We start from the raw sequence: 13,055 nt of genomic DNA, 5'->3' as shown, positions 1-13,055 counted from the left end.
ATGTAAAATAATGGCATGCCTTAAATTTGCTGACACCTGATGTGATGGAATATGATATGAGCAGAGAGGAGGGAGATGCCTAACTCTACCTCGGAGTAGGGAAGGGACAGAGTAGAGCTTGTCAAGGAAGGATACACAAGAGAATTCACACTTGAAGGACTTGACCGGGGTGGAGCAGTGAGGGAGGAAGGGCGTTCCAGACAGAGAGGACCACATATGCAAAGCAGGAGGCTGGGAAAGAGCATGCAGAGTTCAGGGAACAGCAATTGGCTCAGGGCAGGTGGGCAGCCGGCAAGGGAAAGGGTGGGAGATGAGTCTGGAGAGGAAGACTGTGACCAGATCAGGGTGAGCTTTATGCACTGTGCTGAGTGCATAAAACCTATAACATATCCATGAGGCTCTGAGGCAGGGTGTTATCTTTCAGGATGCCCTCCCAACTGCAAAGTGGGGATGAAATGGAAGGAGAACCAGTTAGGAGACTTGCAGTTATCCCAGCTCAGAGATAACGTGAGGGACTGAGAGGTTAAGTAACTTGTCCGAAGTCACACAGCTAATAAGTGGCAGAGCCAGGATTTGAACCCACTCAGCCTGGCTCCAGAGCTAGACTGTAATTGCATAGCAACCTTAGGCTGACCACTAGGTGGCACAACCTGTCTCTCTTATCAGTGCCTGCCTCCAACTGTCACCCCACCCCAGAGGACCACTCAGAGAAAGAACAGGAAGGCCCACTGCACAGCTGTTAGGTCTGCCTACCAAGCTGCAGCGGAATGTTGAAAGCCCAGAAAACTTCCCGTGTAAAACTGAAGTCCTTGAAAATCCCAGGAGCTGGCTGATTTCACCAGGCTCCAACCTCCCAAGAAATTCTGTCTGTTCATCTGCCTTCCTTCACACTTTTGTTCCACCTGTTTCGAGATGACTATACTTAAATCGTCTCCACTGCTCCACCTCCTATTTCCTCAGTCTAATCTATTCTGGCTTTTACCATCACCATCACGACCACCTCAGCCACCTTCATCACTCTTACCCTCAGCGCCACCGTCATAACCTCCATCCTCACCACCACATCACTGCCGTCACCTCCACGACTACCACTACCATCTTCACTAGCATCATCACCACTGCCACTATCGCCTTCATCACATCACCGCCACCACCACCATCATCACCACTGGAATTACTCTTGCTAGGAATACCACTCCCTGCTGTTCTGTCTTGTGGATATTTTTCAGTCTCGATTCACTTGTTTCTCTCATTGCCTCCATGACACCATACTCTAATCATTTTTCTCCACCCTCTCTGTTTTTTTTTTTTTTTTCCTCTGGCTACTCTTTCCCTGTCTCCTCTATTAGCTGTTCTTCCAATCCCTGACTTAAATGAGTTCCTTGGGGCTCTGTTCTTGCTCTGCTTTCACCCTACGCTCTATCCCTAAATGATTTAATCTATTACCTTGGCATTAATTACCATCTATTGGCTAGGGGTAGGGAACCTCTCTTTTGTGATCCAGACTACGTATACAATATGTACTGAAATGGCAGGACCTCAAAATCACCTTTCCCCAAACCGATTCTACTTCCTCAAAAACCTGCTTTCCTCTAATGTTCTCCTTTTCTGTAGCAAAGTAGCACTTTATTCAACAAATGCAGACAAGTAGAGCAAAAATAAACAAAAAGCGGAAGCAAGGATCTGAGGGTCAAAGACCAGGGAAGTTCACTTTTCTGAGAAAACAATTTCCTAAGCCAGCTGACCTAAGACAAGTATGTCAAATCTCTTGAGGTTTCCTTGACATAGGAAAGGTAGTTGGTGTAAAGCACAACAGGGAGCCTCCGAAGCTGGCCAGTGTGGATTACCTGCACCATAAGAATGCGAGGGCCATCGCTTCTTCCAGGTACGTGCAAACATGACAGTGGCTGTGCCCCACTGACCACTAAGCTGGAGCTACATGGTTCCACAACTTGCTGTCTTGTCCTCTCCTCTATCCTCCTGCTCTGCTTTGAGTGCTCTCTCCTTTGCCCCTTGAATTGTGGTTTCCTTCCTTACTACCCTGTTGAAACTATGCTCTCAAATACCCCTGAAGTTTTCCTGATGATCTAGTCCACTGGGTTGTTCATCTTTCTCTTCATAGGTTTTTTGTTGTTATTCTAATTTTCCTCTCCTCCTTGATAACTTCTGCGACCTAGCACTGCCCAGATTTCTTCTCTACATCCCTTCCTATTCCTTTCCTTCTCCTCATTCTTCCTTTTCATGCACCAAAAAATATTAACAATAATAATAACCCACATTTTTGATCACTCACTATGCACCTTACATGTATTAACCAGTTGCTGTCCTGTTGACTCTGACTCATAGTAACTCCCTGTGTGTCGGAGTAGAATTGTACTCCATAGGATTTTCAATGGCTGAATTTTTGAAAGGAGATAGCCAGGTCTTTCTTTCAAGGTGCCTCTGGGTGGATTCAAACTACTAACCTTTCAGTTAGTAGCCAAGCACATTAACTGTTTGCACCACCCAGTAACTCCATTAATATTCATTTAATAACTCATTTATTAGGCCCCTATTTTATGTGTAGGTACTATTATTATCCCCATCTTACATATGAGGAGACTGGGGCACAGAGAGGTTACACAGCTAGTAAATGACAGAGCCAGGATTCAAACGCAGGCCACCTGGTTCTGGATCTGTGCCATAACACTCCTCTCACTCCATTCTGCCGGGGGTCTTCTGTTTTTCTACACCCTGTCCGTAGAGGAATCTCATAGTCCCATGGCTTCAACCACTCCCTCTGATCAGGCCATTGACTCCCAACTGGGGAATCCCAACTCTGAAATCCTGTCCATCCTTCCAGCTGCAGATCAAATAACAGCATCAACAACCACAGTGTCAATCAAAGCTTGCATTTATCAAGCACCTACTCTGCTCCTAGCATCACACAAAGTCTTTTATGTTCATTTTTGTGCCACACCTCCACATTACAGATGAGAAAACGGCATTGCAAAGAGGTTACATGACTTGTTCAAAGTCACAGTTATTTAGATGCAAAGGCAGGGTGTCAACCCTGTCTGTAATGGCCATCAAAATAATATAAGCTACAAAGGACAGATAATTCTGCGTGATAGCTGCGTGATTCCACATGAGGTACCTAGAACAGGCAGATGCACAGAGACCAAAGTTTATTAGTGGTTACCAGGGGTAGGAGGGAGGCGGAAAGAGGGAGTCATTGCTAAGGGGGCACTGAGCTTCTGTTAAAGTTGATGAGAAAATTTAGAAAGGAACAGTGGTGTCTTAGTCAGCTAGTGCTACCATAACAGAAATATCACAAGTGGATGGCTTTAACAAAGAGGAGTTTATTCTCTCACGGTCCAGCAGGCTACAAGCCCAAATTCAAGGCATCAGCTTCAGGGAAAGGCTTTCTCTCTCTGTCAGCTCTTGGGGAAGGTCTCTGTGGTGTATGTCTTCCTTTGGCCTGGGAGTATCCCAGCACAGGAACCTCAGGTCCAAAGGCCATGCTCTGCTCCCGGCGTGGCTTTCTTGGTGGTCTCTCTGCTTACTTCTCTTTTTTATATCTCAAAAGAGATTGGCTTAAGGCACTATCTAGTCTTATAAACCTCAGTGATATAACTAACACTAATCCATCTTATCACATGATAGTGATAGAATTTACAACAATAGGGAAATCATAACAGAAGATAAAATGGTAGACAATCATACAATCATAAAAGGGAATCATGACCTAGCCAAGTTGACAGATCTTTTGGGGGGACACAGATCAATCCATTATAAGTGGTGATTGTTGCAGAACATGAGAAATGTAATTAATGTCACTGAATTGTACATGTAAATAATGTTGAAATGGCAAATGTATATTTACCACAATAAAAAAAAAAAAAAAAAACTACTTGAAGGCAAATGCCGTGTCTCCCTCACCTTTGCAGCCCCTGGCACAGCAACTTACATCCAAAAGAAACTCAGTATATATTTACGGAATCATCTGGAGGTGGAGTCCTGGACACCTTTTGAGATAGAGTATGTGTAAATTTCAGTTATCCATGAAGTCCCTGCCCACATCACCCTAGGTGGAACAGACAATGTGATGGAATTAGCGGCAGATCAGGAGTTAGAACAGGACTCGAGTCCAAATAAAAAGATCACAGAAACAGCTCGCATTAGCAGAGTGCTCTCTGCCAGATATTGTACACAGGGCTTTACACATATACCCTCATTTAAGTCATCATCACAACCCCATGGGTAGATGACACTGTCACTGTGTTTCATATGTGGAGACCTAGGGAAGTTAAGAAACTCGCCCAAATTTGCACAGCCGGTGTCTCAACCTCTTAACTCCTGGAGACCCGTTTCTTCATCTACAACATGAGTTAGCGGATGATTGTTAAAGTCTCTTCAAAACCAAACCCATGGCCATAGAGTGGGTCCTGACTCATAGTGACCCTACAGGACACAGTAGAACTGCCCCATAGGGTCTCCAAGACTGTAATCTTTACAGAAGCAGACTGCCACATCTTTGTCCCACAGAGCAGCTGGTAGGTTCAAACTGCCAGCCTTTTGGTTGGTAGCCAAGCGCTTAACCACTGTACCACCAGGGTTTCTAAAGTCTTTTAAAAAGAACCCTGGAATTCTGACATGCCAATGACTCTTAGGAGCACTAGGTTGCTGATGGGATGCAAGGAAGCTCTGAGGATGAGTCCCCAAGCCAGAATCGCCTAGCTGAACCCTTCCTGGATTCCCGAACTACAGAAACCATGTTGTTATTGTTGTTCTGTGCCATCAACTCCACCTCATAGCAATCCTATAGGACTGGTAGAACACCACATAGGGTTTCCAAGGAGCAGCTGGTGAATTCAAACTGCTGAACTTTCGGTTAGTGGCCTGAGCTCTTAACCACTTCTCCACGAGGGCTCCACAGAAACCATGAGAGAGAATAAAATGAATGGAGTTGTCTTAAGCCACTGTGTTTTGTGGTGGTTTGTTACATTCTCAAGAGACCAGTTAGTGGCCTACCTAGTTTGCTACCTCAGCATCCGTTAATTTTTCCTGGTTGCCCTTTCACCCAGTTTCCTACGTGCCCATTCATTCCTATTTTGTTGCAGCCTGTCATCAGTTGTAGTCTCTACCTAGCCCTGCCAGCCATACCCCATTCGGTTTCCCATGAGAGAGATCTGGTTGCTATCACGTAACCCAGTCTCTTAACAGCCAGCTTTATTCCTTGCCCCTTCTAGTCATGTCCCATATGATTCCCTGTGATAAAAACCGTCTCCCTTTTCCCACCTCTTGCAGAAGAAACTTTGAAAAGTGACCAATAAGACTTCAGTTTGAACTAACCCCAAGACCCTACCCTGCTTGCCATACATAAGCCCTCTCCTACAGCTCCAACTTGCTGTTCCCTTCTCCCCGGGTGCAATCTCCTACGCGGCCCGGCATCGAAGCTGGTCCTGAATCGAGGCATGCTGTAGTTTCCTCTCTAGGACTTGTGAGTATTAAGTTCTATTTCTTTTCTAGCCTTCTGTGTGAGTCTCACTTCCTCGGGCTGCACCTGACTCACCACCCGCGACACCCCCACACCTCTTTGGGTCAAAGTGAAGACAAACACATCAAAAGATCACTGAAACACGCCCTTGGGGAATCTCCTGGAATCTTTCTTCAATTTTTTCATGCCTCTCCCTCCTGTTTCCCCTTCTAGGGCTCTGCTTCCTGCTGAGTTTGCCAGGTGCTGTGGCTCAGAAGGCCAAAGGTGAGTGCTTAGAGTTTGACCCTTCCACAGCCAGAAACTAGGGAGGGTAGAGAGCCAGGCTGCACTGGGGACCACCCATGTCTTCCAACAGCTGGAAAAAAAGAACCTGTTCTGGGAGCAGGACTTGGGTGGTCTTGTTCCTGTTGGTTTGTTTGTTTTTTAATTAATAATTTCACCAAATTTAGATTTTTCTTATTTTGTTTTTATTTGTGGTTACTAAAAACTGCTTTGTCAGTTTCTAGTACCCACATGTGCCCTATGTGGAGATAGAGCAATAAATAAAATACGCAAAGTCTCCTGGAGTAGACATTCTGTGGGGAGAGAGAGAGCATGCTGATAATCGTTTTCATTCCACTAATCAAGTCAACAGATACTGAACATGATAATTTCTCTTTAATCCTCTGGGGAGCTGCTAAAATGCAAATTCTGATTCTGCAGGTCTGTGGTGGGGCCCGAGATTCTGCATTCCTAGCCAGATCCCAGGGCATGCGTTCCAAGTAGCCCTGGGCAGCTCTCCTCCCTTGCATGCCCCAGTCCCTGCTCCCCTTGGACCTGCTGCAGTCTGTACCGCTCCCAGGGCTTCCCCCAAGACTCTACGATTGAGATGTTTCCTCCACCCTATTACTTCCATTCATGCTCACCAGTTTCTATTGAGTCGATTCCAACTTATGGTGGCCCTATGTGTGTCAGAGTAGACCTGTGCTCCATAGGGTTTTTCTCACCTGATATTTTGAAAGTAGATCTCCAGGCCTTCTTTCCCAGGTGCCTCTGGGTAGACTTGAGCCTCCAGTCCTTCAGTTAGCAGCTGAGGGCATTAACCATTTGCAACACCCGGGGACTCCATTCATTCCCAGGGGATCTCAAATGAAGACTTTTGACATATCTCTATCTAAATTAAGAGGTACCTTAACATGTTCTATTATCAGAATGTACCGCCTAGAAAAAAAAAAAAAATCCATTGATTGCCATTGAGTTGATTCTGACTCATAATGACCCTAAAGGACAGAACAGAACTGCCTCGTAGGGTTTCTAAGGAGCGGCTGGTGGATTCGAACTGCCAGTCTTTTGGTCAGCAGCCTGAGCTCTTAACCACTGCACCACCGGGGCTCCATACCGCCGGTGTTACCCTACAAATTCAAATTTTTAACTGACACTTATTACATGCCAGGCACTGCTCCAAGCATTTCACATATATATTAATTCACTTAATCCTCATAATAACCCATTTCACAGATGAGGGAAGGGAGGCACAGAGAGGTTAAGAAATTTGCCCAAGGACACATACTGAAACCTGGGACCACAGTCTTAACCAACTCACTCCTTTTTTTTTTTTTTTTTTAATTCTGCAATGGCCTTGGGAGTAGCACAATAATACTGCATTGAATTTTTTGTGTTAAAATAAATTTAACACCAACTCCCCCCAACCCCCAGTCCTTTGTCTTGTGCAGGAACTCCATTTTTTCTGTACCTTTGGTTTGGTTTACTGTACTGGGACCTCAGGAAAGAAAAGGGCATGGGCCTTCTCGCCTCAGGAGACCCTGCTTAGGAGCAAGGCCAAGGGATGACAGGATAGTCTGTGACCTGCCTCTCTGTTCCCTGCAGCTTCCTGCCCTCAGTGTCCTGCTAATGCCTATTGTGTCAATGGGACTTACTGTACCTGTGACTCTGGATATACTTCTGGATCTGGGCAAAAGTTCTTCACGTTCCCCTTGGAGATATGTAATGGTAAAGGGATAATTTTTTTATTATTATTATTGTGGTAATTTTTTGTGTGTGTAATTCTTTATGTTTGTATTGCCATCTCAACAATTTCTGCATATACAATTTAGTGACATTGATTATATTCTTCAAGTTGAGCAGCCATTCTTGCTATCCTTTCCCAAATCATTCCACCACCACTAACATAAGGTCAGTGCCTCCTAAGCAAAAATTTTCCCTTTACTTCCATCCCATCCCTGGTAACCACTAGTCACCCATCTTTGGTTTCTATATATTTGCTTATTTCATATAAGTGAGATCATACAATATTTGTTGTTTTACAACTGACTTATTTTGCTCAGCATGATGTTTTCAAGGTTCATCCATGTTGTGGCATCCATCAGGACTTAATTTTTATTTATGACTGAGTAGTATTCCATTGTGTGTATATATCACGTTTTGTTTATTCATTCATTAGTTGATAGACACCTCGGTTGTTTCCACCTTCTGCTATTGTGTAAAGTGCTGCAATGAACTAAAGGAAATTTTCAAATCTCCCAGGGGCAGCAGGAGGTGCTAGGAAAATGCACAGTGCTAAAAACTTTTCCAACTCAATATTCATCAAGAGAGAAACTCTGACAATGAAGTCAGAAAACCAGGGCTCTTCCAGACTCTTGCTAGCCTCAATTTTCTCCTGCATAATATAGGGATAATAATGCTGCCTTCACGGGGGTGATATGGGGATTGAATGAGGTAATAAATGAGACAGTACTTCATGAATTGTAAGGCATCAAACAAACATTTTTTAAAAAATAACAGGAAAGAGAATATGCACTGAAGTTATGGCAAGGACAGAATAAATGCTTGGGCAGAAATGAAAGATTTTTCTAATCACTCTTAGGTAATATAAGTCCTGAGGTCACCCAAAATGCAATATTCATTCTCAGTTCAATAATTAAAACGGAAAGAGTATCAAAGGATTTTGGGGCCATGTTTTAAAAATGACATACCCAATCTGCTAGTCTATTTTACTAGGAGATTTTTATTTGTATTTAGTATATATTAGTCCATTTATATTTAGTGTAATGACTGGCATATTTACTCCCTTCATCTTACTTCACATATATTATTGATTTTACATTATTATTTTCACATTTATCTTTTTCTTGTGCTTATTTTGAACAATTTGCTTTTCATTCCATTTTTCCCCTTATTTATTTGAAAGTTCTACTACACTTTTCCATTCTATTAACATTCTCAGTTCTTAATTGCATAATCAAACACAGATTCAGTTCCATTTTAGCCTCTTGGGGACTAGACATATTCATATGAGGCAACAGCCACCCACCAACTGGGGATTCCCATATCTCTTGTTCAAGGTTGTCTCAGGATCCTCACTTTCTGGTTCCCTCCCTAGAATCCCCTAGAGCTCATCTTCAACTATTCACCCAGCCCAATAGACAGACAGTTGTATACCAGTTCCCCTGTAGGCACCCGGGCCTCCTTCCCATCTGGACTGAGCAGCCATTGGCTCAGGAGAAACAAAGAGAGGTAAGAATGGGTACAAGCCACGTTCAGTTATCAAATACCCTAGAACCCTCTCAACCTATTTTAAGAGATTTTTATTAACACATGGAGCCCAACATACCTTAGGAGTCAGACAAAGACCCCAACTCAAGGTAAGACTATTTCTCACATATTGTATAAGCCAAACTTTCCCATCCTCCAATTATTTCCCTGTCCCAACCCAAAAAGATGGCCATCTCATGTGGTTCTGTGAAACATCTTCAGAAGAAGCATGACAAGGTAACTGTCAATATTCGTCATGTGCCCCTTGGAGTCTCCATCCATAACAATGTGACTGGTTTTGGTTCTTCTTGGGACATAACAAACTTAAAACAACCATTTTGGATATCCACACTCAGAAAAATGAAACAGGACCCATGCCTCACACCATACACAAAAACAAATCCCAAAGGACTTAACCTGCAAACTAAAACCATAAAATTCTTAGAAGAAAATGCAGGGATGACACTATCAGGCCTAGCTTTTAACAAGGAATTATTTAATACGATAACAAAAGCACAAAAAGCAAAAGACAAAATAAATAAATGTGACCTCATAAAAATTAAAAACTTGATTCATCAAATGACTTCACCAAAAAAGTGAAAAGGCAAGTTACCAACTGGGAAAATATCTTTGAAACCATATATCTGAAAGAATTTAATAATCAAATATATATAAGACTTCGGCAACTTAACAACAACAACAAAAAAAAAAAAAAAAAACAAATAACCCAATCATAAAATAGGCAAAGGACTTAGAAAGACATTTTACCTAACAGGAAATTCAAAGAGCCACCAAACAAGTGAAAAGATGCTCAACATCATTAGCCATTAAAAAAAAACTAGTTTTCATTAGACAGATGCAAATCAAAACCACAATGAGATTCCATTTCACTCCCACTAGGATGGCTAAGATTAAAGAAAAAAATACAGAAAATAACAAAGGTTGGTGAGGATGTGGGGAAATTGGAACCCTTATCCATTTTTATGCAATACACACTAATGCCAAATATGAAGAAATTAAAGGTTTTTACCAACTTCTGCAGTCTAAAATTGATCAAACATGCAATCAAGATGCATTGATAATTACTGGTCATTGAAACGCGAAAGTTGGAAACAAAGAAGAAGGAACAGTGGTTGGAAAATATGACCTTAGTGATAGAAATGACACCAAAGATCATGTGATAGAATTTTGCAAGACCACTGACTTCCTCACTGCAAGTACCTTTTTTCAACAACATAAACTGTGACTAGACAGGTGGACCTTGCCAGAAGGAATACACAGGAATCAAATGCACCACATCTGTGGAAAGACACAATGGAAAAGCTCAATATCATCAGTCAGAACAAGGCCAGGCAGGGGCTGACTGTGGAACAGACCACCAATTGCTCATGAGCAAGTTCAAGTTGAAGCTGAAGAAAATTAAAACATGTCCACAAGAGCCAAAATACAACCTTGAATATATCCCACCTGTATTTAGAGACCATCTCAATAATTGATTTGACACGTAAAACACTAATGACCAGATGAGTTGTGGAATGACATCAAGGACTTCATACATGAAGAAGACAAAAGGTCATTTAAAAGACAGGAAAGAAAGAAAAGATCAAAATGGATGTCAGAAGAGACTCTGAAACTTGCTCTTAAACGTCAAGTAGCTAAAGCAAATGGAAAAAATGATGAAGTAAAAGAGTTAAGCAGAAGATTTCAAAGGGCAGCTCAAGAAGACAAAGTCAAGCATTATAATGAAATTTTAATGGAGTTAGAAAACATGCTTGTTGGCATTTCTCAAGCTGAAAAAACTGAGGAAAAGAATTCAAGCCTCGAGTTGCAATATTGAAGGATTCTATGGGTCGCTATGAGTCAGAATCAACTTGATGATAATGGATATGGGCAAAATGTTTAATGATGCAGGAAGCATCAAAAGAAGATGGAAGGAATACACAGAGTCACAGTACCAAAAAGAATTGGTCAACGTTCAACCATTTCAGAAGGTAGCATATGATCAAGAGCCAATGGTACTGAAGGAAGAAGTTTAAGCTGCACTGTAGGCGAAAAACAAGGCTCCAGGAATTGACAGATTACCAACTGAAATATTTCAACAAACAGATACAGCACTGAAGTGCTCTCTTATCTATGCCAAGAAATTTGGAAGGCAACAACCTGGCCAACCAACTGGAAGAGATCCATATCTGTGCCCAAAGATGATTCAGCAGAATGAGAAAATTATCAAACAATATCATTAATATCACACGCAAGTAAAATTTTGCTGAAGATAGTTCAGAAGCAGTTGCAGCAGTACATCAGCAGGAAACAGCCAGAGATTCAGGCTAGATTCAGAAGAGGATGTGGAACAAAGGATGTCATGGCTGACATCAGATGGATCTTGGCTGAATACCAGAAAGATGTTTTCCTGTGTTTTATTGACTATGCAAAGGCATTTGACTGTGTGGATCATAACAAATTATGGATAACATTGTGAAGAATGGGAATTCCAGAACACTTCATTGTGTACATGGGGAACCTGTACATAGACCAAGAGGCAATAGTTTGAACAGAACAAGTGGATACTGGGTAATTTAAAGTCAGGAAAGGGATGTGTCAGGGTTGTATCATTTTCCATACTTATCCAATCTGTATGCTGAGCAAATAGAGAAAGTGGACTATATGAATAACTATATGAATAATAATACGTGGAGGAAGACTCATTAACAACTTGCTTTATGCAGGTGACACAACCTTGCTTGCTAAAAGCGAAGAAGACTTGAAGCACTTACTGATGAAGATCAAAGACCACAGCCTTCTGTATGGATTACAACTCAACATAAAGAAAACAAAAATCCTCACAACTGAACCAATAAGCAACATTAAAATTGGAGAAAATATTGAAATTGTCAAGAATTTCATTTTGCTTGGATCCACAGTCAGCGCCTATGGAAGCAGCAGTCAAGAAATGAATGGCATATTGCATTAAGCAAATTTGCTGCAAAAGATCTCTTTAAAGTGTTATAAAGCAAAGATGTCACTTTGAGGACTTAGGTGTGCCTGATCCAAGCCATGGTATTTTCAATCACTTCATATGCACGTGAAAGCTGGACAATAAAGAAGGAAGATAGATGGAAGAAGAATTGGTGCCTTTGAATTACGGTGTTGGTGAAGAATACTGAATATACTATGGAATGCCAGAAGAACGAACAAGTCTGCCTTGGTAAGAAGTATAGCCAGAATTATCCTTAGAAGTGAGGATGGTGAAACTTCATCTCACATACTTTGGGCGTGTTATCAGGCCAGACCATTCCCTGGAGAAGGACATTATGCTTGGTAAAGTAAAAGGTCAGCAAAAAAGATGAAAACCTTCAAGGAGATGGATTGACAGTGGCTGCAACAATGGGCTCAAACACAGCAACAATTGTGAGGATGGCACAGGACCAGGTGGTGTTTTGTTCTGTTGTACATAGGGTCACTATGAGTCAGAACCAACTCAACAGCACCTAACAACAACATAACAACAACCATTGCTGGTGGGAATGCAAAATGATATAGCTGTTGTGAAAAGCAGTGGGGTGGTTCCTCAAAAAACTAAAAATAGAACTATCGTATGACCCAGCAATTCCACTTCTAGGCATATCCCCAAAAGACTTGAAAGCAGAGACTCAGAGACTTGTACACTAATGTTCATTGCACCACTACTCACAGTAGGCAAAAGTTGGAAACAACCTAAAAGCCCATCAGTGAATGAATGGATAAACAAAATGTGGTATATACATACAATGGAATACTACTCAGCCAGCAGAAGAAATGAAGTCTTGATACATGCTACAATATGGATGGAGCTTGAAGACATTATGCTGAGTGAAATAAGTCAATCATAAAAGGACAAATATTCTATGACCTCACTTATATAAAAAGACAAGGTAAGGGAAATGTACAGAGACCAAAGTGCAGGAGGGAGGGGAAATGGGGAGGCGGGTTAAAGATGATGGAAAAATTGTATTGATTAAGAGTAGGGTCACACAGCCAATTATTGTAATTGCTATCAATAAGTTGT

The 13,055-nt window shown here is 41.9% G+C and overlaps 1 protein-coding gene across 1 annotated transcript in view; it reads left to right on the top strand.

Annotated features, from left to right (window-relative positions):
- The first annotated feature begins 1,751 nt into the window (after positions 1–1,751).
- The window catches only part of ADGRE3 (adhesion G protein-coupled receptor E3), a 49,986-nt gene continuing 38,682 nt past the window's right edge, over positions 1,752–13,055 (top strand). Inside the window, exons 1-3 of the mRNA XM_049877116.1 lie at positions 1,752–1,885; positions 5,693–5,743; positions 7,346–7,468. Coding sequence (XP_049733073.1) covers positions 1,861–1,885; positions 5,693–5,743; positions 7,346–7,468 — 199 coding nt within the window. The 5' untranslated portion in view covers positions 1,752–1,860. The remainder of the gene's footprint in view (positions 1,886–5,692; positions 5,744–7,345; positions 7,469–13,055) is intronic.

This window comes from Elephas maximus, chromosome 3, assembly GCF_024166365.1.
Source record: "Elephas maximus indicus isolate mEleMax1 chromosome 3, mEleMax1 primary haplotype, whole genome shotgun sequence".
NCBI classification, from domain to species: domain Eukaryota; kingdom Metazoa; phylum Chordata; class Mammalia; order Proboscidea; family Elephantidae; genus Elephas; species Elephas maximus.
This window is presented reverse-complemented; position numbering and strand designations above follow the sequence as displayed.